The sequence below is a fragment of the Embiotoca jacksoni genome, unplaced genomic scaffold (genome assembly GCF_022577435.1).
Source record: "Embiotoca jacksoni isolate LCO1_2020_lvr unplaced genomic scaffold, fEmbJac1.0.p SCAF_1, whole genome shotgun sequence".
NCBI classification, from domain to species: Eukaryota; Metazoa; Chordata; class Actinopteri; family Embiotocidae; genus Embiotoca; species Embiotoca jacksoni.
Window position 1 is genome coordinate 7739347 of NW_027185229.1, and position 26884 is coordinate 7766230.

Below are 26884 nucleotides of genomic sequence, written 5' to 3' on the forward strand. Positions count from 1 at the left end.
TTTTTAAATACATGAAATGCAAAGTCTGACTTTTAAAGATTTAAAGAGGAAGTAAATGGAATGGTACTCTAATCTTATCTCAGTTTTGTAAAAATAAATATATAACAATTTGTTTTAATTCTTATTGAGCTGAGTGGCTCCTTGTCTCCCTCCCCCCTATTTTCTAAGAAATGTCCAATATACAATGAAACAGAAAAATATAGAATGCCAAAATGTGCCAAAATATTGCTTTAAAATATTTTGAAATTAATACACGGAGGAAATAAGTAGGAAACACTTCACTTGTTTAGGTCACAGAAATTCCCCCTGTAATCAAAAGACCATTCATTTGAAATCTTTCATATATTAATTGGTAATCTCTCACAGACTTATTTTTGCCTGTCACAAATCCCCCAAGCATCATGCCATTGTATCGAACTGAAGATAATTGGACCAAAACTACTTTGATGATGGAGAGGCTGCTGTAACTTAACCAGTGCGTGCGTGCGTGCGTGCGTGCGTCCTGGCGCAGTGACGTCACTGTCCCAGAATGCAGTCTGGTAAACAGACATGGAAGCACCAGGTGAAGACCTCCACAGAGGCTGAGCACTGCACTCGCTCTTTCCCACCGTCTTCTGTCTCCTTCGCCCCGTGCATCCAGCTGATTTATATCAGCCTGGTGTCACATCACAGTCTACAGCATCCAGAGCCTGGGTAAGAGTGAGGTTGTTGTCGATACGAGACGGCGGTTGATGACTTGTGCTGTGCTGTCAGGCTTCTGCCAGCTGCCTCGCTAACGCTAGTCATGGCAGGCTACAGGCTTCAGCTAGCAGGCTAATGTAACAGTTAGCCGCCACTGCTGCTCAACACCGTTTGTACCAGTCACAGACTCACACTGCATGCAACCTGTTTCCATCACTCAACTCTTCATTGACTTGATGCACTTTTTCAAATATCGTATTTTCGATGAATGTTGATTATGTCTTTTCTGTATCTAAATCCCAAATAATGACGGTAGTGTAGTTAGTGTAGTAGAGGTGGGAGCAACGCTGGCCAATCAAACAACTGGCTCCTGTTAGTCTCTGCTAGCTGCTATCAGCTATCTCAGTTGTCAGACTTGCACCTACTTGTCAATGACAAGTACTCTGTTTTCAAAGAAATTGCATGATATTATCTTTTCCACTTTCAGAACCTAAAACAAAGTATAATTCAGGCGAAGCGAGGGACAGGCTACTGATATATTTATAATGTCAGAAAGCACACTACATGGCAGAACAGTGAACTTGTAAACAATACAGTCTGATGTGACAGTCCTACTCAGTGTACAAAGAGTAAGGGAGGGTGACATTTCAAGATGACCTTTAACAAATGTTTAGTCATGTGATCATTTGATATTTCATGTGTTATGGTTGTCTGTGTCGTCCAAATTGCTACGGAAGGAAGAGCTATAAATACAAAGTTCTGAGTTCTGGCTTTAGGGATGTTTAACAGTGTTCTTATTAGTATTGTGGACAATAATTGTAGACTTTTTTATGCAATGCAATTTTAAGACAGTACATGTTCAATTGTAGGACAAAGCCATTGTTAATGCTGTTAGTGACAACAGTGTTTACAGTTAAAATATCTTCTGTGCCAAAGGTTTGTTGTTTAACTTTTGGCTATATACTTTAGTTTTAGGGGATTCTGAAGGATTTATGCCTGAGAAGCACTTTTGACTACACGTGTTTGGAACATACTAAGTTTACCAGTGAAGGCTTAAGACTTAAGGCAGCAGAACTACTGAAAATACATTTTAAAGTTGAGATTTCCAGTTTCCTTATAAGCATAACTACTTCTGCACTTACTTGTTCCTCTGAGAGTGCCAGTCGACAGGCTGAAGCTCAAGTTAAGTGCTGTACATTTTCAGTATTTGTCATTCTTTTTTCACATGTTTAGGAGCACAGCACTTTCAAGGTGTAGTGTCTGGCACTAATAATGGCGGCATTCAGCTCAGGCTTTCCACTGCCAGGGGCCTGAGATGGTGGTGGTGAAAAATGTCTGTAGGCTAAATCTTAGTTGTACTGCAGTTATGGTGTGTTTTGTTCTTGACATAGCTGAATAATAAAACCTCCACATGTTGATACAGCATTTTATCTGGCACACTCACCCATGCCTGACATAGCTTTTGGCAATTATGGTGTCTGGCTATTATTTTCTATTTTACTAATAATGTAAAATATTTAGATTTCAATTTCTCTTGAGTTCCTGTAGTCTTGCACTGTCACTCCTGCTACGAGTATATGAATAATTAAAAACAAAATGTCTTAACCCCCCCAAAAAATATGTTTTTGTATTTGTAGTGCACAGCATAGTAAAATGTTGTTGTTACACATTGTTTAATTATTTTAACCCAGGGATTTAGGTCTCCTTGTAGCATATTTCCAAATGATAACCAGATTTTTGCAAGTCCAAATCATTTCTTGAATCTTAAAGGAGCAGAAATGAAATATAATATTCATAACTATTTTTTTCATTTGTGTAATCACCTGAAATGAAGAGTTTTCTGTTGTTGTTACATTAGAATGAGATCTTCATATGTACATTGGGAGCATGTCCCCTTCCTACAAGGTCACCATTTTGCATTACCATGTCTCTACCCATAGCACAAAACAGATAAAGCAAACAGGGATTATTGTTTTGTGGCCACCATAGAGTCTCTAACACGCCTTTAAGGGGAGGGTAAGTCAAGGGGTGTTCAGTTGGTTGCAATCTGCAAACTCACCGCTAGATGCCACTAAATCCCACACACTGACTTTGCAGTTAGTAAATGTAGTTTTGGACTTTTAATAGGCTACAGCAAAAGCTTTTTATAAATGACTTTTGATTGATATGTTTTCGATATTCAAATCAATGTCTACCTCTGTGAATGTATTGCAATATGACCCAAATCAGTTAAAGAAACAAAAATAATGGTAAGCGTGATTACTGTGGGACTGGAGGGGTGGTTAGAGACGGTGCTTACTGGATTGGATTAATGCATAGTGGTGAAGATCCCCATGACAAGCAGCTTTGCCTACTTGATATTGCCGAATAATTCCACCGATTAACTCAAGATACAGAACAACAAAGAACCTAATACTCACTCATCTTTCCTCATTGTATGTTTGTGTGTGTGTTGACTTGTGTGTGTCTCCAGGTTTCCTCTCCAGTGTGTGTGCCTGCCAGCAATCACCCAAACTGATGAGGATCGGCTGATTGAGTTTAAAAAAAAAAAAAAAAAGGTTCCTTGTTGCTTATTTTGCTAAGGTAAGATCTCACAGCTACTCATTATGTGTTTAATGCTTTCTAATAATTGTACAATAATCATAAGGCGTAAGTAAGTAAGGACTGTAGTGCTTCTAGATGCTCACAATTGTCACTTACTTGGAGATATTGAGTTCAGCATAGATATACTACGGAAATAAAAAAAAAGACTGTTACTTATTCACTTATGTTCTTTATAAATTCACTCATCAGAAAAATCTTAACCGTGTAAATGCAAAGCAATTCAATACAAAGTCCTGACTTAAATACTATTTCTAATGTGGTTTATTATTTAGTAATAATTTTTGTCTGTCAGAGAGGTGTGGCTTATTGAGAATCACTGTGTTACGTGTGAGGATATGATTTGTACTGATGCTGTACTGAGTTTAAATATTCAACCTGAGGTTTTTCTTTTACCCGATGTGTTTAGGGACTTTGTAGGAATTTGACAAAGACCAGGTAAATGTAAAGTAATACAAAAACAATACCAATATCAAGGAAATACAAGTTTAAAAAATATAGTGTTTAATTATAAGAGTGCTTAATATTGTACAGGTTTTTTTTTACTTTTCTGGTCACTAGATTTGGTATTATCAGTATGTGATGTTCAGGCACTAATAATTAGTTCATGCAATGGATACCAAAATGCCATGTCTTTTTTTATTTTTATTTTTTTAAAGCAGACTTGTGTTTGGCTTTACTGGCAACACCTGAGAGCGATTTTTGCAGGGAAATAACATGTGCTATGTTCCAAATCACCTACTTGCGTACTAACACTTACTATTTTGAATGCATGAGTGTGTTCACACTGTGAAATATGGAAACATGCAGTGCACTATAAGTACCTTAATGGTGTACTCAAAATGGTCCACAAATTGAGAATGAAACAATGGACACTTTTCATTTTCAACGGTCATGACTACAGGGAGGAACCTAAAATATTTTCACACTGCAGCAGATGAGGAAGCTGCAGATGTTGCCGAACATTGCACAAAAGTTTTTGTTTCACCACCATACTGCTGTTGGATAGAAGCTATCAGTGTGCTTATTGTGTGTATTAAACAGAGGGCACGGAAATATGTTCATCTCTGGGTAAAATAATCAAAGCCGCCAGATATGTTGGCATATGTTGGTGATGCCTTAAAATGTTACGGTTATATCCGATAATTACAGATGGGCAGTGTGCAAAACTCCCCTTTGGGTATTCAAGTACTACACAAGCAAGTGTATGAACATTTAAGTCTGCTATATGAGAATGTACGAAGGGAAGTATGTCATTTGGACCACAGCAATTGTCCTTTTCACACAAACAAAAAAAATTTCAGCAGGTCAAAAATTGTGAAATAATTAGGGATGTTTTTTTTTTTTTTTTTTTTTTTTTTTTTTTTTTTTAATAGAATCTCTACTCTTCTGGATTTATCCCAGACCAAAAGTCTCTTCTGCTTATTGAAGATTTACTACATTAAATAAATAAAAAAAAGTTTTAAATGAAATGGTTTGCTAGTGAGGGCAATGGGCTCTATATAAAACAGGCAAGGCTAGCCCTCATTAGAAGAATCAATTCAACGAAAATTTTTAACCATACACCAACACCGTGAACAACACTTGCTGTAAATCATTTGGAAAATGAACTGTTACCGATTGATGTCATTGAGCAAGATACGTATGTTGGTTCAGATAATTTCATTGAATATAGAAGAGCAATTTCAAATCTTGAGGTAGAGTATTGTATATTGACCCAAACACGATACTAACTTTTTTTGTATAGAAGTTTTTTGAAACAGAATTAAAAAGCACTAAAAGTTGTTCAAATTACTAAATCACCCTCGGGCACAATACTTGTCATGTCTGCTCACTCCGTCTCTGTGGGTATCCAAATAAATATTAAAGTATTAATGTGAACTCTTATTGACCAGTTGGCTAACCCAAACATTTTTCTACTTGGGTTCAATCCTGGGTGCCAGATCTAGATTTGTGAGTTCCAGTAAATGATCCAAATGCAATCCACAAGCACTCCCTTCATGTTTTAAAGATGCTAAGTCTAATATCTTGTACAGTCGCTGTGGTTTGAACATGTTTACAGTTCCTCGCTTTACTGGGTAGAATGAATGCAATAAACAAGATAGATAAATAGATGATAGATAGATAGTTACTTTATTAATCCCCAAGGGGACATTTCTTTTATATAAGATTAGAGGAAATTAAACATCATATTTCCTCTTGAGGCACGCCGTTGATGTCTTTAGGATGATTTGAATTTGAATGTCTAAAGTTAGTATTGATCTAAAGACAAAGCTGAGTTTCTAAACTGTATAATGGAAACAGAGGGCCATGGTCATTTTTTTTTGCTCAAGTCCCCTCAGGGCACATGCTAAACAGGAATACACATTTAACTTTCATTTCAATTACATTTATTGGAGGATTTTTTTTTTTTAAGGACCTCATAAAAACAGCATAGAGAGTGCTTAAACCGGTCATGTTATTCTGTCAAACTGTCAGAGGGTTTCAGATGGGGGAGAAAAAAAAGTGACACAGAATCAAGCACTGCATCACTCATATAAAATAGGAAGGACAGCAGCAGATGAAGGCCCGACATGTTAATGCCATTTGTAAGTCAGGTCAGTCGGTGTGTTACTGTGTCTCTTGAGAAGAATCAGTCATCTCTACAAAATCTAGTCTCTGGGAAGACAATGCAATGACCTTCCATTTGTATTTTTCTGGCTTGTCAACTTTTGTCAGTTGAACATGTGCATTACTTGGGTGGGTCAGAAATATATCATTTTGAAAGTGAAAGTAAACTTGGCTGTATTTACTGTAAATGTCTCTACACCTCTGGAAATCTTAGAAATCGCAAAGAAATGAGTTCAAGTGAGTCATGTGTTACATTACGACATCTTAGACGTTTAGTTTAAGTAACCATAACATCAGCTATATAATTGCCTTTGCCAAGGAGGTTATGTTTTTCAGTAAGAGTTGTTTGTTTGCCAGGAGGATTACAGAAAAACTGCTGGCCCAATATTCACACAATGTGTGGGAAGGGAAAGAAAAATCGACCAAAGTTTGAAATAAATCTGAATGACAGGGGGATCCACGATTACTAGTTTTTGTCTGTATTTGATTCAACTAGAAATAACAGTACATGTTCATTATCCATGCATATCAAATCAGTATCTGTATGTGTTTCTCCTATATTCTTTTATGTGTGTAGAAGTCATAGTAAATATCACATACAAAACACAATATCATATCATATTATGTAAGTATTGCAATGACACCAATGGTAAGTCTATTGATCAGCAAATCTTCAAATATTGTGCACATTCAGCCAACTGGTTAATGCCTACATTTTCTTTTATCATCATCACTGATATGCTTTAGAAGTTTGGAAAGGAAACAAGAAAATATATATTTTGTGCCATATGTGTCCAAGTGTCATTGCAATATCTGTGGTATTCAGAATTGACATCACCAAAGTTCAAGCATCCACTTGTGTCATACCCACACAGCTGTTTTTTTTTTTTAGCCTACACTGTAAATATAGAAAATAATCACAAGAAAAAGTCCTTATTCATTGCCTAAGACATACAGTCATGTAAATTATTTAGTTGTGATATATGTAGCCCAAACAAATTCCTCAAATTTCCTCATCCAAATGTATTAAAAGACAGTGATTGATAGAATGTTTATTGAGACCATTTAAGTGAGACTGTGAATTAACACAACCTGGCTTTGAATATTGATGCACTTTGCTATCTCTTACATACTTCTGTATATTATTAAAACATTTTTTGAATGGTTTAATAATACTGGAGGGCTATATGATACACTATTATAAAATCCTACGCATTGCTGTGTAACCACTCAGGGAATCAGAGCTTATCTATGTGTATGAGACAAGTAACAAGCAAGTAATCATTACATGCGTAAGCTAGTTAGCCAGGTAGTCGGAGACCTGCAGATGAACCGTCAGTCAGACGGTTTATTCGGTATAAACAGTATGTTGTGTAAGCGTTGTACTTGTTGCTTGTTAAGTGGCGGCGCACACAGTTTTTTTTTTTTGGGGTGTTTTTTTTTTTTTTTTACCGAGGGGCGGGCGCGGTGAAACAACACGCGTTTGCCTGTGTCAATCAGTGAAAAAGTCCTCCTATCCCGAGCGCGACCAACGCTGACTCTTATGTTGTTACATTGTAGCGGAAAGAATGTCGGAAAGGGCCGAGGATGACGTCAGGGGGGAGCAGCGCCGAGCGGCCAGGCAGCAGCTGAAGCAGCAGCAGATCCAGCGGGGAGAAGGCTCCACAGCAATGGCGACTGTTGCGGAGCGGAGATCATTGCCTAGTCCTGAAATAATGCTGGGACAGCCTTGGAGCAACTGGGTCGACGCCGCCAAACTCCACGGCAACGACGGTGAGTTCCCCAGCGTCCCGAATGTGCGCGAGGAAGCGAGCGAAAGCGCGACAGTTGCCAGTCCTGTCCTTTTTTTTTTTTTGGTCGATTGCATGCAGTTTTTGGTGGAATATGAAGAAACGCTACTGGTAGCAACAGCACAGGCAGGCAAGCAAGTGCAACTATTTATTTGTCTCTGTGTCGGATCGCCTCATTTTCAGGTGCTGAATCGGAGGAAAGTTTCAAAGACTTCGGGAAAAATCGAGAAGCCATGCGTTTGTGCAGAGAAGGTGAGTGTTTTTTCCCCCCCCCTCTAGGGCCAAAGGTGTATTTTGGTTCTGGGGGTTTGCACAGATACACACACATGGATTCAAACACTTTACATGCATCGTTCGGACTGAATCTACTGTAAATCATGCGCATCAAAAATTGACTGAACAACCGGGTATAATCAGTAAAACGTATCTGCTATTCGTGAGGGAGTTGACATTTACATCTGTAACCAAAAATAACTTAGACTAACAACTTAGACTCGCTGTAGTTGAGTATAGGCCCAAAACACAATAATAACAAAAAAATAACTTTATTGTTTGGCATCAGGATTTCTGCCATTTTATATATAGCCTATATATAAGCTGTAGAATGGTTTCCTGTGTTTCTTTGCCTTAAGACAACAGAAAGGATTGCTGCTTAAAGGGCTGCAAAGTGAAGTTTAAAAGTACAATTGACTTTGTAGAAACGTGTGATTTCTCAAAAGAAAAATACCCTAAATGGAAATGTTACCTTTAAAACAGTGATATGCACTTTTTGTAAATTACGTGAATTTTCAGTATAGCCTGCTTTTATTTTACTTGCATCTTAAACAGAAAACATGGTCAACATTAATGTTTTTTGTCCCACACATTTGGATAAATGTTGTGAAGATGTTAAACAAACTGCTAAATTTCAGCAAAGGTTTTAATGTTTTTTGAAGTACTGGCACATCAACTAGCATGTCTGATCTCCCTGGGTGGGATAAATGGATGAAAACAATCAACCAGACTGTTCTGATAACAGAGTGATATGGTGACTGTGTTCCTGCTAGTAATAATGATATCGGGCTAGTCCAGTGTATTTTAAAGCTGTAGCTTCAGCTAATCGTGCCTTTGAAGGTTAATAGGACAGTTATGACAGAATAAAGAGAGAGGACATCATCCGACACAAGTGGTAAAACCCAGTGTCAGAAGCTCACTTCACCTAGCTTCTGAATCACAGAGTGATGTTTCACAGCAGTTTGTACTGCAATTTTATTTTTGGAAACGCCTCGATTAGATTTAGCTGATTTGTCCCGCTGGCAGGCCTGGATTTAGAACGAGCTTCATCACAAAGGTAAATTGTCATAACAATAAAGTGGCATCTTGTTTACTTAAGAGTCAACAAGCACGCTCCATTTTTCCAGCTCACAGAACACACCAGACTCCGTAGATTGAAACATAATAAGTCGGGTGACAGAAAGAGTTGAGGACCAACTTGTTCAGTTGACACAGAATAAAGGGAATGTATGATGAATCAGCTTTGTTACCGCCGTTACACAGTGATTGTCGTTTGGCTTAGCTTGTTTAATGAAAGGATCCATTCTTGGCAAATGTTGTGCACTGTCTCAAGTAGTTAAGTGGGCAACCTGCGTAAAAGTGTATACCAACAAAGACGGCATGTTTATTTGTGGAAAATGCATTGTAGCAACACATCCATAGCTACCTTTAATCACCTCACAGACAGGGCTTTCTATTGCTTACTCAGCGACACACGCAGGGCATGTCACATGTGACCTTGTTGATATTGCAGTGACCTGGACATCAAAAATAAGATGCATCCTTTTTGTTGAGCTCTGTTTCAAAACTAAGTGTACAGTGAAAATGATCATTTTCTTTGCTGCCAAATTGCTTTTGATGTGTATTATTTAGTGCAGAAACGTGGCACTAGTTAAGCAAACAACATGAGGATCTTCTTCAGATCTGAAACACCATCGTCAGTTCTGCAGCCAACCACAAAGTGATCATTGTTGTGTGCATAATTGTCACAGAATTTGTCAGGTCTCTCATTTAGGTGGCTTTTGGGGGGGCACGTGTGTTTGAATGACCGTTTCTGATTCTCATCACTCCTGTCAAACCATGTATCTGCACAGAGCATGAAGTGTTTCTGCCTGTAAGATATATCACACAAAGGAAAACTTTGTGGGAAGGTGACACGCTTCTCTTGAGTCACGTGATTTTGGCCCACACTTATGTATGTTGAGCTTTTTTTTCTCCTCTTCACGTGTTGCTGTGAAGGAAAGGATTAATTGCACGCTTCTTGTCAGGGCACTTATCTGATGTTGCATTTGCATTGGTAAACAATGTGGCCTGTGTGCATACCCTAAAACCATTCCAAAATTCCAGTAGCAAGTCCCCTAAAGGCTCCCAGTGACAGGAAAAACACAGTTTTAATATTACATATATAATCTGTGGCTCTTATGAGATGGCATAGCACAAAATATTTAAAGTCTATGTGTGTATATATAAGACTGCGTGCAATTTAGGTGGCAGCTAAAATGATGTTTTCTGCTTTGTTTTAAAGAAATACTGTTTGAAAGTGAATTAGATTAATGTGTCTCCACATCAAAGGTATAATTTTAGTAAGGCAGAGAAACCGAATGGTCATTTGAAATTCATGGCTTCTAGGTGACTTGACATGCAGTCATCTTGAATCATGTTTTTATCATCATGTAGCAGCGTTCAGTGGCTGTTGTTTGTGTCATAAGGCTCATCAACACATGCTGCTCAGGGCAGAAGTTGGCGTTCATAGAAACTGTATGTTGTGTGCGTGTGCGGGCGTGCGTGTGTGTCTAGTAGGGATATTACAAGTGGATGACTACACCTCTCCGCCATGACTCACCACCAGATTTCTCCTGTGGTGTAACTGCCATTCTACCACACACAGATGATTAACACACACACGCACATTTGTAAAAATGTATTGCAAATAATGACTGATGAATTCATCACTCTGTCACGCTTACAGTGGCACTGTCACAGTCGTGGAAGCTGGGAAATGTAGTGCCACTGTCAGCCACAGGTCAGATTCAGCCAGTCTGTGTGTGCGGCTCAGAGGTAGCCCGAGCGGCTGCGAGTCCACCTAGATCATTCATCACTGCCGTGGAAGAGGATGCTGAAATTAACTGGACTCTCATTCTCTTCCTCCGTCTCATGCTCACAGGCTCTCTTTCTCTTCCTCGAGCGTCGGTCCTTCTCTCACTCTCTTTGTCTCGCTGAGGCCTCGGCCTGCTTCTCTGCTCTGTTTTTTTTTTTTTTTTCTCAGTTGTGCTTGTTTCCAGGCTTTGCTCCGTTGTTCTGTCTCTTCTTTCTTCTACACTGTTACTTCCTCTTACTCTTTCTCCCTCTCTGTGCTTTTCGCCTTCTCGCCTCCTTGCAAAGGAAGAAAATGGAGATCGAGAATGGGGCAGACACGGTGGCGTTAGACTGCTTTTGAAGTCAGGCCATTTTAGTGGTACAGTCAAGTTGGTGCCAGTTTGCTGAATGTAGAGCAGCAAGACTATATAGCAGCGCTGCTTTCATAGTTGAGGAACCTGTTTGGAGAACCCTCCAAGTGAGCAGCAGCATTTTAAGAATGAGTCTTGTTTGACCTTGCTGTTGATCCAGCAAGGAAATGTGGTTGGCTTGTTGGATGACGCACTTCTTGGCCTCTTTCAATAAAAGATCTGAGAGAATGTTCAGTTTTAATAAAGAATAGATGGGAAATTACTGATTCAACAAATATGTTTGGTCTCTCATTATAACTTCAATTATATGTTGCTGTTACATGAGGAAGGTTCAGAGACAGAGTGCAATGAAACCACTATTGTGTAGCGGAAAAGTTGCCCAGAAAGTTTAGGGAAGCATTTAGCCACTGCTTCACTGGCTTGTTCTTTTGTAATTGGCAATCAGTGAGTCTCCACATCACATTTCTGCACTTGCTCTCTTTGTGCAGCAATCGGACCCTTGCTCATGCACATCAGCAGTGGGCTTTTCTATTCGGGTTCTGTATAATTTACGTGCCTTTGTCTATCAAGTAAATATGTTTGCCTTTTCCCTGTGGCAGACACCAGCCACTGTAAAAGTTGAAGGAGACACTTAACAAAGTGGCCTCAGACAATTGAGTAGAGAATTGAGGAGCATTATGCTTGTCAATTCATCCACACCAGACTGCCACTGACCTCCCTAAGAGGGAACCCGCCAGGTAGATCCTTTTATATAGTGTTTGCTCAATGGCCCTCATCCCTTCCAGGCTCGGCCAGTGATGTTTGGAGAACCCTTGACGGCCCTGGCAGAGTACATATTGAAGAGGGGCACCACTTCTCTCCTCTTGTATCCTCTCCTCTGCTCGTCTCATCATGACGCCCCTGGCAATCTCTTAATTAGCCTCCTTAATTAGGTGGTTTCTGGTTCTCTGCGCCAGGGTAAATTTTGATCACATTCTGGTGTGATTCCAGCACTTCCCTCTCATTTGCCTTAGAGTGATCTATGAGGCGTGAGGCTTGGTTATTGGATGGGTAAAGATGCCTGAGCTGAAGACATGCCATACGTGTACCTTGCCACTCATGCTTCTTGTGCTTTTTAATGATCGTGCGCATGAAAGTTATGAACATTTTCCATCGAATGGGTCGCACTATAGGAAATTTCACATCCCTACATTTTCACTTCATTGCTGTCTATTTGAACATACTTGTTTTTTTTTTCATTTGGAAAAAGTAAACAAACTGAAGAAACTTTATTTGTACCAGTGATAGCTCCTAATTTAGTCAAAGTCAAAAATCCTCCACACTCTATGCAAGTTGGGCGTTTGTGTGTATCTGGGCGAGACGTTCATTCTGTGGCAGTACGTAACCTTTGGATCTCTGGCTCAGCCTCTTCCTGGTTCTTATCACTGGGACATGTTCTCCATGGTGAATGGGGACTCGTAAGAGCTCTGTATTTGTAGATCACTCCTGAGTATGAGCAAAGTTGCATGTGCAGAATTTGCTAGTCATGTTGCCTTGAGTGAGTTCTTCAATTTTTGAAAATTATTAATATGGCTAATGTTAAATATGTATTACCACATGAGTCATGCAACACAACAGTTGCAAATTGCTTTCAGGACATGACCAATAACTATTTCCCTCTTTGTGGTCTGTTGTGTTAAAAACATGCTATCAAAGTGTTCAGCTATTATGACAACAAATGAACATTTCAATGTAGATTGTAAGTGATACTTGGCTGAAAAGTGGGCACCAGGTGAACATAGGTACATTTATTTTGCATCTCTTTGAGATGTGCCCTGTCTAGTTGATTCTCCCCTCTGTGTGCAGACATGCCCATATTTGGCCAGTGTCCCGCACAGGACGACTTCTACCTGGTGATGTGCAGCCACTGTGGTCAGGTAGTCAAGCCGCAAGCCTTCCAAGCACACTACGGTAAGTGTCACTCACTCACTCACTCACTCACTCACTCACTCACTCACTCACACTCACACACACACACACACACACACACACACACACACACACACACACACAATATTATGTATGGCTAGTATACATACAGTATGTTCATTCCTGTTTCAGGCACATGCAATGCAGAGCAAGGTTTAACAGTTTCAAATTGCAGCCATAACCCAGAACAACAAGGTGTGTGTGGACAAAGTAGTTCTCGTCTGTTCAGTGTTTCCCACAGCGGTGCCAGGACCTGTGTTTGCACAGCGGCAGTGGACTAACTTAAAATTATTTGACAGTTGTCAAGCTAGTTAGCTTTTGATACAATAAGAGCTTCAACACTACCGGGGGGAGTCAGTGGTTATTTGACCAAAAACAACATATTTACACATAATTTGGGACTTTTATAATTACATGATTATATAAAAAATTCCAGGTTTAACTTTTTACACAGGACACTCGGTCCTTAGCAGGTAGAAAAGTCAAACAAATGTGCTCACTGATGAAGCAAGCTCTATCCCCCGAAGAAATCCTGATTCAGAAAACTATTAGAATTGATTTATATTTTAAATATGTTGTTTGTAGAGAAAAAGCAGCATATTCAAAATTTAAACAAAATCATATTTCGGAAACAAATAATAGATAAAACAATGTATTTTTGGCATCAAAATACTGAGTGAAGTTTAGAAAGAATGAAGGACATAGAAATCAGACGGCCGCTCGTTTTATGGGAATTTTCCAGATTTTGAAATGCACGACAAACTAAGATAAACAGACAGCTTTTGTTTTAGTTCGTTCTTAACAATTCGCTTTAAGCCTGACGAGCGTAATCGTGGCTGGAACACTGCAGGAATAGTGGATGGCTTTCAGCTTTTTACACATGAAGGTTTTATTGCACTTTCAGTGACATGCGTAGTTATCGATTCAAGTAAATGTTTTCTTTCACTTCGCCTGGTTCAGTGGCTGCAGCACCACCTCCTCCAGTCTGCTGTTCCCGTGTGGAGCCTCTCATGTTTTGCGTTCATTGTCACTGTTATGTACAATGTGAATTTTCTGTGCTGGGGTTCATTTAACAGCGGTTCTGTGCCGCTGTCGAAAGCATATAGGAGAAACACTTTTCCCTCACTATGCAGTAACCCCTTTATTATTTGACTTGTCTTTCTCTCAAGGCTTCCCAGCATTGCACTGTTTTAACATTCAGCTCAGATCTGATTTCTTCCCCTGTTAATACATTATGAATGTGTGTTTGATTGCATGGATTTCCACTGCTTGGTAGTTAAGATGGATCTTTTGGCAGTGTGCTAAAGAAAGTTAAAGACCCCTTTAATGAAAATCAAGACTTAAACCTTGTTAAAATGTCCATGAGGTGTTTTTTTTATTATTTTTAATATGCTAGATGCTTTTCCACTCTGAAACTGTAGAAATCAGGGTTTCATACCTAAGATACCAACTTCATCAACTTGTGGGGTGGGGCTTTTCATGTCATCTAGCTGCAGGTGAGCAGCAGAGGGGTGGGTACAGATAAGGTGAGGATTATTTAAATATTAAGAGGTCTGCTTGTACTGCTCGAAGGCAAATGTGTATAGTTGCATCCAAGCCACTTTATAGCTTAAGGGGATTTTTTTTCTTGGGAAAAACTTCTAAATATGTAATTTTGATAAACAAAGATGAGTTTTTAGAGGTTTAATCAATGCCAGGAGAGGGACTTTAAAGTCTATTAATATAGTGATCAGTGTGGATTCTGTTTAACTTGACTGTATTCTTCTTGGCAAGTTCACAAACTCCCACAGCCGGTGAAAGAAAAAGGTAGCGTGTTCACTCCTAACTAATTTTCTTGAAATGATAAGAGATAGAGTGACACCTCCCATGTCTTATGTAGGGCTATTTGTTTAATTTAATCTTTACTGTCAATGAAAACTTCACAGTGCTGTGCGTTCGCTGTAAAGTGACAGCAATTACAGTTTTCAAGGTCAGCCACAAGGGGGAGTTCTAACAGCACATGGCTCCTTGAGGAGCTGTCCTTGCAAATGTGTCAACAACACTCAAAGAATGGACTCTTCCCACAAAGTTAAGTCTGTCTGGACCAGATTATTACTTACGCATTCAGGTTAGTGTTCAGACATTTCAGGGGATTTTAAATGAGTTGCAGACAAACACTGGAGGGCAATACCCTGCCTGTAAAGTAAAAGAGTTCTGACAACATCAAAGCAGGTGGCCTCGGCACATTTTGAACAGGGTGGTATTGTTGATACAGGTTGTGCCTAAACTGATCCATGGAGTATAAACGCAGGTTTTACAGTGATTTCAGTACGTTTATTGCCATTTGTCTCCTCAACTGTGTATTCATTATTCCTTAATGTAGCACATTGTCTGCAGTGTGTTGATATTTATTAGGGATGCACCAATCTGATTTTTCTCCGAATATCTTTTTCTGTTCCTTAACTCGGGGTATGTATTAATGCCAGTGCGACAGTCCCGAGCCAAAGATTTTCCATTTACTGTGATTAAAAACAGAGAAAAGCACTAAATCCTTACATTTGAGATGTTGCAAACAAACGCTGTTTGAAACTGCACTTTTTCTGTCAATGTCCAAACAGTCAATTCATTAAAGTTGCAGATTAATTTTCTGTTGATCAGCTAATCGTTTCGACTGCCCAACAGTCTAAATATAATGTGTGGCCCTGCCGCACAGCAGCATGGCTCTTGCTGTGCTTTACCCCATGTCTTCCCCTCTCTGAGGCCATTATGGGAAGACCCCGTGTGGTGTTAACACGGTGTAAAGGCACTGATCTCAGTACCGTTGAGCTGGTATCAATATGATTTTTCTTTAAGCCCATCTGTCTCCCGTTAGGTGTTTGTGATTCTCGGTCGAGGTGGAACGCAGCAGGGGTGACACTCATCACAGAACTGAAGCTGCCAGCTTTCATTTATGAACTTGTTGTCTTCTTACACATCTGGTCAAGCAAACATACACTTAAGACATTTTTGGATCATGCACATTGAGCTCAGATCGCAAGAAAATGAATCATCGAGTATTTATTATTTGTCATTAACACGGCAAGGTTCTTATTGTTTGCAAACATTTTACAGAGGCCATGCTATAGCTTAAACACGGTGCTTGTGAAAATAGCAGTAAGGCCGTCACACTTTTTTTTTCTTCCATGTTTTTCCTCTCACTCGCACAGCCAGGGATTCCCCACACCACCGAGCCATTTGTTTGACAGTGTGAAAGACGATATTAGGTCTCCTCCTATTTCTTGTGTCCTTTGTTTGTGTTTTTTGTCTCTCTCCCCCCCCCTCCCCCCACCCCATCTCCCCCACCCACATCATTCTTGACTCCTGTTGTACTCTTCTACCGCTGCCTCTGGTGTTGCCTTTCTCTTCCCAGTATTAGTGCTTTGTGTACAGAGCACTGAGCGTCACGCTGGGGTTTCCTGGTGTAAGTTTGTGTGCAGGGTGTGCTGTTGTTATGACCAGAACAGGATAAGACAGCAGGGGAAGGAGGGATGGTGGATGGCAGTGAAAGAAAGGCGTTTGGGTTGTTCAGCCGCTAAGGAGCGGGAGGGAAAATATGTTGAGTCTGTGGAAGGAGGCCCGAAAGTTTTTTTTCTCCCTGAAATGAGAAATTAGAAGAAATTTGGAAGTTTGTGTGGAATGCAGCTGAGTAAAAGGAGTTTTGCTCTTATCTAAAGGGCGGCACGGTGGTGCAGTGGTTAGCATTGTCACCTCACAGCAAAAAAGGTTCCGGGTTCAAATCCGGTCCTGGGCCTTTCTGTGCGGAGTTTGCATGTTCTCCCTGTGCTTGCATGGGTTCTCTCCGGGTTCTCCGGCTTCCTCCCATCATCCAAAAACATGCACCTCAGGTCAGGTTACCTGGCGCCGCGCTAGTGGCAGCCTGCTGCAGCATCTCCCCCCTGAGAGCCCCCCTGCTGTAGTGAAGAAATTTCCCCTCGGGGATTAATAAAGTGTATAAAATCAAAAATAAACTAAAATTTTAGCTGACGATTGTCATACAAATAATTGCAATTCATGATTTAACTGTCTTTTTCCGTTTATTTTATGCTATTAATCATTGTTTAATAATACACTTTATGAAGAAGAAGAGCCATTTACTGGCATTGAACATTAAACATAAAAAAAATGCTACATTTCTGTTTGCACAAGTAATAATAACTTGAATTTACAAAGAAATTACCGTCATTGAGTAATACCAGTAGTCAAAATAAACATCGTACTTTGGGGTTGCTAATTCTACACTCATTTACCATTTAATCCCAGCAGAAGAAGAGATGCAATGAGATGACATTATTGAAAGGACAGTCAAACCTCAAACAGGGGAAAACACTGTGGAAATAAAGATGGACGTATGACATTTCTGTTTTTATAGCGATAGATTGAAATGATTCGAACAGTTATGCAAAATAATTGTGATCAGCTCAGATAATTCGATGATTCTGAGGCTGAGTTTTGGCCTACGGCCCTCCTCCCAACTGTACTACGGAGTTAGCCCAGTAAAAGGTTACCTGACCAGACCCACACCTCAATACACAGATGCTCTCTATCAGAACCCTTTAGTGCCCCTGATGGTGTGTGCTGTTATTTTTCATCCCATCATTTTCATCACGTTCGAAAGTGTTGACAACACGAGGGTCTCGTCAACGTTCAAGTTGTCTTTGTCCTGAATTCATCAGCAGACACGTCTCTCTCTCTCTCTCCCTCCCTCCCTCCCTCTCTCTCTCTCTCTCTCTCTCTCCCTCCCTCTCTCTCTCTCTCTCTCTCTCTCTCTCTCTCTCTCTCTCTCTCTCTCTGTTCTTCTATGTCTGTCACTCTCATTCCCTCTCCACGTGTTATCAGAGCAGCAGCAGTGTGAGTCTGTCTGCGTGACCTCAGGGGTTCGCTATGTCTGGTAGAGAGCTGCTGTTGGGCCAAGATTCAAAACTGGTCCAAGTTGCACTGAATTTAAAAGATGCCTTCATGATGTTCTTTGGTCGTTTCTGCTGTGGCAGCTAATGAACTCAGGAAATGTGTCTGTGTGGTGAGGAAATTAGTCCGTGTTGTGGAGCAGTAGCTCTTGTTGTACACCGTTACTAAAAATAGCAAATGATGAGAGCTACCTTTGAAAACCCAAAGTGTCTATGGTTGTCTGCTATGATTCTGTAATTGCTGTGTGCACACAGGGGCCTTTGTTTGCTGATTTTGGAAACCATGGTGCACTTAAATGAAAGATATTTAGTTTTGGATCCGAGCATTTAGTGAAGAGCTTTTTCCCCCCGTTTTGTCTATTTTTCTCCTTCTATCCACAGCTAAGTATCATTCTAACCTTTTCTGCTGTCATACTGCCTTTTATCAGTTTGCACAGCAGCTGTTATAAGAAGCTCAGGCAGGATATAAAGCTCTTGACCTGTTGGCTGCTTCTATTTCAGGCTGCGTTGGCATGATTCACAAATGGTGTTTATTTGTTGTTGAGGTAACCTGCTCACTAATGTCAGAAGAAGATTTGTATGTTCTCGTGTGTCGTGACTTTTCTCTGGGCTCTTGACCACATTTACCCATATAGACTAGTCTCTTGTGGTGTGATTCAGATATTCTTATTGCTTCAACTATCATGTTTTAATGCCTTCCTGATTTATGCTGTCGCTCCAGAGAGAAGACACAGTTCCGCCAGCAAGCCAGCCTCCACCTCGCCCTTCCCCGTGCCGGGTAGGAACCGGGGCGGTGGCAGTGGGCTTGGGCCCGGGCTGGGCTCGGGGTCTGTTGCGGGAGTGGCAAGTGGAAGCATCCTCGGCCGACCATCCGCCGCTGGCGCCAGCTTATCCTCCTCTTCATCATCCTCCTCCAATCCCAAACTCGTCAAACCAGCCAAAGAGAAGCTGCCAGGCATTCAGCGAAGACCCCCCTTTCCCCCCTTCAGGATGCTGCAGCCGGACAAGATGTAAGTTTCACTCTGTTGGGTTGCTCAAAACCTGGCAGTCACATCAATCTATTTTATCTTTAAAAAGTTGAAGTAGAATTTCTTAAAAGTTTCAGAACTCCAGAGAAGTAAAATACAAGCACATTTAAACATATCTATGCAAGTGCATTGTCATTTTTGATTCTGAACTCTCCAAAGTTGTCGTTCCTCTTCATTAACATTGGAACTGTGTTTTTCTTTTGACTGAAGTCTTTGATTAATGATGGACCATACCAGATTTATGTTTTGTCCTTCCAGCCCCATCCATACGTCCACATCTGTCTCTTACCATGCGCTTCTCACTGGCTCAGTGTTTCTAACTCTCAGCTTCCTCCTTGCTGCCCTCTTCATCTCTTTAACCTTCTCTTCCAGCCTCACCCCGGCTGTCAAGGTGGAGAAGATGCATCTGAGGGTGGACTCGTCAGCTAAGCTGGTGCAGGCTCCATCTGCCCCCGCCACCACCTCATCCTCCTCCACATCCTCCTCTAGCACCACTGTGAGCTCCAACACTACCGCCATCACGACCTCCTCCTCCTCATCAGCCCTTAAAGCAGGCCTTAACTGTCCCTCCATACCAAAGCCTTCATTGCTGGCCCCAGGTCAGATTCCCAACGGCAAGGGCCACCTCTCTGTCCTCTCGGACAAGAAGCAGGACAGCAGCAGCAGTGCCAGTAGCAGACGCCACCTTAACAAGAAAGTTTCAGGTCAGCTGGAGGGGGGGAATTATGGCAAAATGTGGTCACAGTTTGTGCTATCAGTATTTAGTATTGTCAGATTTGACTCCTGAATTGTGTTTAGATTATGAGAATGTAGAAATACTTTCTCATACAACATTCTGTTTTTACCTAAAATGGTTTGTTCTCTCTTATCTTGTTAAGTTTCTTTCATAATGCGGTAAAAGGTTGAATAACGTATCAATCAGACCACATATAATACCAGCCATCGGTTATCATTTTCTATAATAAAAATAGAATGCAGTTAACAGGGTACAGAGCACATTTATTCAACTTCTCAAAGACTGACCCACTGACAGTTTGCGTGTAAACACAAACTCAGAATGTTGCAGCCAAAGAAATGTCCTGTTTTTACAATGAAACACACATCAGCTAAAAAGTTAAGGCTTATCTGAGGCTAATATTTTGCACAACAATTGTTTTCATTTAAACACATTACCGGGGCAGGTCATTTGACACAATGTATGTAAGTAACAATGTTTTTCTCCATTGCTCTTTTGCTGTGCCTTCAGAACGCGAGTTCAATCCAGATATCCACTGTGGCGTTGTGGATATGACGGCTCGGAAACCGTGCACAAGATCACTAACATGCAAGGTAACTGGTCTCTCTGCTTTGTCTCTTTGTGCCATGTACCTGAGCTGGATAAGCTGGATATTATTGAAATCGTAAGGCTGGACTTGCTCTGGAGTAGGGGTGGGTGATATCGCCCTAAAATAATATAACAATATATCTGGATATTTTTGCAATGACAATATTCTTGATGACATGACAAAATACAAAAAAAACTTTTTTCTAATTAATTATTGCAACGCAGCTTCTATGATCTGCAGTGGAGCCTTTTATAACTTCCTCGCCCCTGTTGTCAGATTGAGCGATATTTTGGCCTGATTCTCTGAAGTCTGTCATCGATGTTTGTCCATAAATAAATATATTTGGGGCTTTTGTTGCACTTGTGTTTCACTTACAGTAATATGACAAATATTTCACCTGAGCCTCTCATTTGCTCCATGTGTGGGGACCACCGAATGTGTGGGGCGGAGCTGCCCTTTGTGAAGCACACAGAGAGGCGAGAGGGGAATTTGCGTAACTGTCAATTAAACAGTCACATTCAGCTGGAAACCTGTCGAAGACAGCGGCTTTCAGTCATGCTTCTTGCTGGATAAACTTCTAACATGTCTCAAACGGTTACACTGCATCACGGTATGACATCATTACGTCAACAGGTCGGACTTTTGCCATTATCATGCTATTATTTTTATTCAGTTGATCAAAAATTATACCAGTAATACTGTGAACGATATGATATGGAACAGCCCTACTCTACAGTTTTCTTATCGTCAGCAATTCCCGTTAAAGGACAAAATTGATGTTCAGCTTTTCAGAGGAGGATATTTACAGTTTCTTCACATACTTGTGGAGGCAGCATTTGCTTCAAACCTCTGGGTGGGCGTTTCCAATGGCAGCAGCTGGCTGACAGTTGGGGGCCGGTGTTTGTGGAACACCTGCTGTCAGCTTCTGTGGGTTCCTACCGACAGGAGCACGTATAATAAATGATGAAGTCTATGTTCAGTGAAAGTAACATGTTGCACAGTGTAATGTCCTCTGTCATAAATGTGATTTTAACAAGTGTTTTTAACTATCAGTGTTTTTAGATGATTACTTTTTTACCTTATTTTTTTTATTCTTTACATTTTTTAAAAGATGGTTGTGCTTATTTGTATTAAAGTTGTGCATATTGTCAAAATTTGTCAGATATATCTGGCATGTACAAATTGGAAGAAAAATAAGAGATTTTATGTCATAAGAGTTAAAAACAAGGAGAATCTTTTCCCCAACATCCCCCCCCCCCCCCCCCCCAACCTTTTAATGTCCCAACAGACACATTCCTTAAGCCAGCGGAGGGCGGTGCCAGGGCGGAGGAAGCGCTTTGACACGCTGCTGGCGGAGCACAAGAACAGAGCAAAGGAGCGGGAGAGGGAGCGAGAACTCCACCAACCCCATTCCCAGCAAAACCCCCCTCTCAGGGACCCACACCCCTCCTCCCACCTCCCCCCTGGCCATGATGCCCACCAAGTGGCTCATGGCAACGGCCCCGCACCAGATGCCACTAAGCCTTTGCCACTCGGAAAGCCCAAATTTCACAGCCCTGGTCTTCCACGGTAAGTGCTGCGCCACAACCATTTAACTATTTCACTTTGTCGTGCTTGTTCTGTGTGGAGTGACACCAGATTAACCAGCCTTACTCACTGAGGTGAGACAAACACCGTTACAATTTAGCGTTTGTGGTTTTGGTTTTCTGAAAAGGTGTTTATGATTGAGGTGAAAGTTACAAGCCGCACTATCTGTCCATCAGACTAAACAGCAGTCACGGAGGTGGCACTTCCGGAGACCCTGGAGTAGTCCACGAGTCCCTACATCATCCCCAAACTGCCCCCGATGGTTTTTCCAGACCATCCAGTGACGAGGGAGAAAATGAGGAGCGTGAGGACAACGCTGACAAACTGGACTGTCACTATTCAGGTTATCACCCACGACCGGCAGCTGTAAGTGCACCCCATCTGTCATTAACCACATACATCTTTCCTTTTTGTCAAAGTGGTTGAACTATGAAGGATTGCAGATTTTATTTCTCACCTGTACTCCACCTCTGTTGCCAGTATTGCACCTTTGGGAGTCGACTGTTTGGGAAAGGCTGCTACTCATTTGACCGGCGATGGGACAGAGTACGATGTGCTTTAACCACAATGATGGACAAGCATGTCAACTCTCAGATGTGGAAGTAAGTCTGTCCGTCTCAGATTCTTCATGTTGATACCGTAGCAAGTAGATGCATAATGGAACTGCTTTTTCCAAATACCTTTTGAAGTAGTCACCTTGTGCTTACAGTGGGATATAATACCTGACCGTCTTGTTTGTTATAGTGTGAAATTTAGACCTGTTAACAGTCATAGCTAAAGGAGGATATGTTTTCATGTTGCAGGAAAATCCCCTTGGCCTTGGAGAACTCCTCCTCTGTTGCACCAACCCATAGGACAAGCACAAATTCCCACGGTAGCACTCCCTCTTCCGGCTTCCTGGGCCCCCCTGCCACTTTGCCCCAGACTCCTTATAGCCAATCCTATGAGGGCAAGTCAGTGCTCTCCTATGGGACCACCTTAAATGCCCGCAGCTCCCCGCAGGGCGGGGCTGAGCACCCGGCCTATGGCACCACGCAGGCCCGACAAGTGTCTTCGTCGCCACAGATGCCTTCAGCCCACTTGTCCTCATCCTCTTCTTCTTCGGCTCCTTCCCTAGCCTCAGGCCGGGCGCTTAAGTCCCGTTCCTCCAGCAGCAGCACTACCAAGTCGTCATCGTCCTTCAGGCCCAAGGAGATCTCCTCTGGCTCCTCCACACCTGTCATCCCCAACTCCACTGGTGGGGGAAATACTGGAGCGAACAGTAACAGTAGCAGCACTAGCTTCAGTTCGGGGAAGAAGAGGAAGAACAGCTCTATCCTCTCTTCATCCCATGGATCCTCTGAATCCTCTTCTTCTAATGCCAACTTCTCTTCTTCCTCCTCCTCCTCTTTCAAGAAAAACTGTGCAAATGTCGGCAGCTCAGGGAGCACCTACCACCACAGCTTATTATCATCCTCATCGTCATTATCATCCTCCCATAGTGGAGTCCACAGCGTGGGGCTTAACTGTGGCCCGACCGTGCGGACCAACTCTCTTAGTCTCAAGGCTGAGCCTTCTGGAGGTTCAGCGGGCGGCTCCTCTGGGCCACCTGCACGAGGTCCTCCCTCGGGCAGCCCTGCAGAGTCCATTAAGCGTATGAGTGTGATGATGAACAGCAGTGACTCAACCCTTTCCCTGGGGCCTTTTGTCCACCACCAGTCCTCATCCTCATCTGACCACCACACAAGCTTTAGCCACCACTCCTCAGACGGGCGCCTGGAGGGCAAGAAGCGCAAAAGCTCTTCAGCCTCCACTGGCATTATTAGTGGCGGTGGGGGGGTAGGGCTCGGAGGAGGAGGTGGACCTGGACCAGGTAGACCCAAAGTGGCCAAGTCACCTGCCATTAACAACATCCACGGGAAGCATGGGCGGAGCATTCCAGGGACACCGGGTCTACCCAACAACTCCCATTTACATCAGGTTGGTTTTGTACTGGTTTGATACCAGTGAAGAACTTGTCTCTCTGTTGGACAAGTTAACCAATTAAACTATGTAAATATACAGTTCCACTTGGTGCAGCATTATAGTAAGAGCTTACTTAAAAACACTATATAATCACAATTCCACTTCAAATTGCTGTTATAGCTTAACTTCAACCTTCACAGTCAAAAGTCACAATCACACTTTGTCTCAGGTTTGTGAGCGAACTCTTTGTTTTGTTGAGTGTTTATTTTTTAGGTGACATCAAATTTGCAGTATTGAACACAACTCTGTTACTACCGCCTCACAAAATCCTCGTATCGCAGACATTACAGGCGGTTGTGTTGCATTCTTTTGATTTTCCAATATGTCCACTCTTCACAGTTCACTTCTGCATTGTTTATGACATCCATGCGACAGTCAACATAAAACAATGATCGGGGATGAATATAGCTAAGTATAGCTATATGCCTTGTTGGCCCGATACCGACCTTTGAGATCAGCTTAAGAGATCCCTCAGTAAATGTGTGACATTCACTAAAAGCATTGATCAGTTTTGTTATTTAATACAAAATTGTTTATCAATCAAAAAAAGCAAGGTTTGCATCCTCTCAAATGTGAAGAAGTTTAACATCATTTACTGGATATTTTATACTTGGTCAGGTGACACATCTAATTTTATAATGTCACCTTTAGCTGTGGTTACTCATATTATCCACTTTTCAGTTTTTTGACATTTCTTGGATTCTATACACGGACTAAGTGATGGATCACAGTACAGCACGTTAACTCAAAATACAATTATTTCTTGCAGGCAAACCTATGACTGAGAGCACCTTCTAGGACTTGCACAGATGTTATTAAAAACATTAACTATGGCTCTGTTTCATTCAAGTGTCCAGTAAGCTGGGGCAGTGATCCAGCATACACACATATTTAACTTTCACATTAAAGTAACTGAATCACCGTTACAAGCTGGACAATGGTGGGTTCACATCATCTCATAGGATGTTAAAGTAGCATGAGACAAGACATGGCTCAGAGGCTGAATCATCTGGGTCTAAATTACAGGTCCTGCAAATAAGACAAAAAGCTGCAAGATGATGTAGAAGAATCGAGACTCAAAAATTGACATCTGCCACACAAAAAGGAACAATAGCCTCAAGTTGTGATTGGCAACACGGAAGTAACTTGTTTGGTATGCGGGTTTTTACCTGTTTAGCTAAAGTAGTCAAGCCTGCAAGCACAAACGTGCATTTTGTGCTTTGACTTTTTTTTTTTTTTTTTTACTTTGGAAGAAGTTTAGCTTTTTGTATTTGTTCTATTTCATGTGATTTGAAGTTCTTGTAATTTACATACATTAAGTTAACATGCCAAAACTGCAGTATCTTCTAGTCCAGATGGTGAAATCTGTCTCACTTGACCTGAATGTGTTACTTTGTTGAATGACTGCTGTTAATACAGAACCAGCATACAGACAGATTACCTAACAACTATTTTTAACATTATTTTTTCCCCCCTCTTCCTTCCCCAGCCAAAGGCTCGTCCCTGACAGCGGTGCGTGGCTTCAGTGTGTGACACTGGCAGGCGGGGAATAGTCGGGAGCGGTCCGCATACCGCTCTGGACTGCACGAGGCCTTCAAAAATCAATCCCACATTATTCTCAGCTTCCCACAATCCTCAGGGTGGAGATGATCTGGACTGCCCAGTGAAGTAGATGTGGTCCTTACAATTTCTCCCAAAGCCATGTGTGTGTGTGGGGGTCGGTCGGGCGGGTGAGTGGGCGGGCAGGGGCGCTGAACGGGGGACTGCGTGGAGCATCAGGGGTCTAATGAGCGAGCCAAGGATCCCCCACGCGAGTGTAGTCCCGGTATTCTGAGAGGTCTTCCTGTCTTGGGTGGAAGTAGGACGAACAATTGCAACAGCCGCGGGCCTCATTGGGTTCAGGTTAAGGGCTGCCACAACAAGCCGCCGTGACGCTGAGCAACTGGGGAGACAACAAGCCGATCTCTTCCGTGTTTGTTAGAGAATGAGTGTGTGAATGTGCGCGTGTGTGTGTGTGTACAAGTATTTTTCTCATGTCAGATTCTGCTGGACTACTGGAATTTCCAACTTAATTACACCCCCAGCGCCTGATCTCAGAAGCCTTGCAAGGAGAGCAGGAGGAGGAGCAAACTGTTACTTGCAACACCTTAAAACAACTACACAATCACCTTGTTGTGTCACGTTTTGTTAGTCTGACTCTCTCTGGCGACATGTGGTGAAACCTCACGGTTACACGCCGTAGCCTGAGACGAGCCCCGTAGGGATGAACCAGTCAATTCTTTTCTTACCTGGAATAATTATGCAAGTGTTACCTTTTTATGATTTCTTATGAGCTTTTTACACTGAACTACAAAGAGTCTTTGTAGACTTTGGTGAAGACGGTTGTGCTTTTAAATGTGAAAAGGACACCTGACGTGCCCATTCAATTAAATCTTTTGTTGAGAGAGAGCTTGGTCTTGAGGACACCTGTTCATTTTCTGAGTCTTTTTCATTGTGCAGAATGATAGCCACAGTAGACCTACCCCCAACTGTGAACAGCATTACCTTCTCCATTGGCACTGCTTAGTTGTCCACAAAGCTAGCCAAAAGCTGCTATCAGCTTTGCCAACTACTTTTTTTTTGTTTGTTTTTTAAAGTACAAAGGTGGGCAGTCTTGCTCATGAAGCGGTGATGGTGCATTGTGGAGATGAAAGAAAATCTGTGCAAGCTGTATTGTTATAGCCACCACTTTCCTACTTTTTACCCATACAGCTGTGTGGAATCCACAGCTGCATGTGGGCAGATGTGAATTGTAATGTTTTAACTTTTATTATTTTCCTACGTAGGGAATCAGGTATGGTACGTCTTAACTGGAGCAAACTTGCACGTCACCTGTCTTCTGTGAGTATG

At 41.7% G+C, this 26884-nt stretch overlaps 1 protein-coding gene across 1 annotated transcript; it reads left to right on the plus strand.

The window, feature by feature from the left end:
* The first annotated feature begins 554 nt into the window (after positions 1 to 554).
* On the plus strand, positions 555 to 25718 carry LOC138196236 (ataxin-7). The gene is made up of 13 exons (XM_069146128.1): positions 555 to 693; positions 3155 to 3264; positions 7453 to 7665; positions 7866 to 7934; positions 13007 to 13111; positions 18773 to 19061; positions 19452 to 19783; positions 20326 to 20408; positions 21693 to 21973; positions 22168 to 22357; positions 22472 to 22593; positions 22795 to 23950; positions 25485 to 25718. The coding sequence occupies exons 3-13, from the start codon at positions 7461 to 7463 to the stop codon at positions 25500 to 25502; spliced, it is 2850 nt and encodes a 949-aa protein (XP_069002229.1). The 5' UTR covers positions 555 to 693; positions 3155 to 3264; positions 7453 to 7460; the 3' UTR covers positions 25503 to 25718.
* The last annotated feature ends 1166 nt before the right edge of the window (positions 25719 to 26884 follow it).

What these genes read in the sequence shown, in the direction of transcription:
- LOC138196236 (XM_069146128.1), top strand. Translation starts at nt 7,461, where the DNA reads ATGTCGGAAAGGGCCGAGGATGACGTCAGGGGGGAGCAGCGCCGAGCG. An exon ending in CAAGATCACTAACATGCAAG is followed by an intron (nt 20,409 to 21,692) that starts GTAACTGGTCTC and finishes ATGTCCCAACAG; the next exon opens with ACACATTCCTTAAGCCAGCG. An exon ending in ATCACCCACGACCGGCAGCT is followed by an intron (nt 22,358 to 22,471) that starts GTAAGTGCACCC and finishes CTCTGTTGCCAG; the next exon opens with TATTGCACCTTTGGGAGTCG.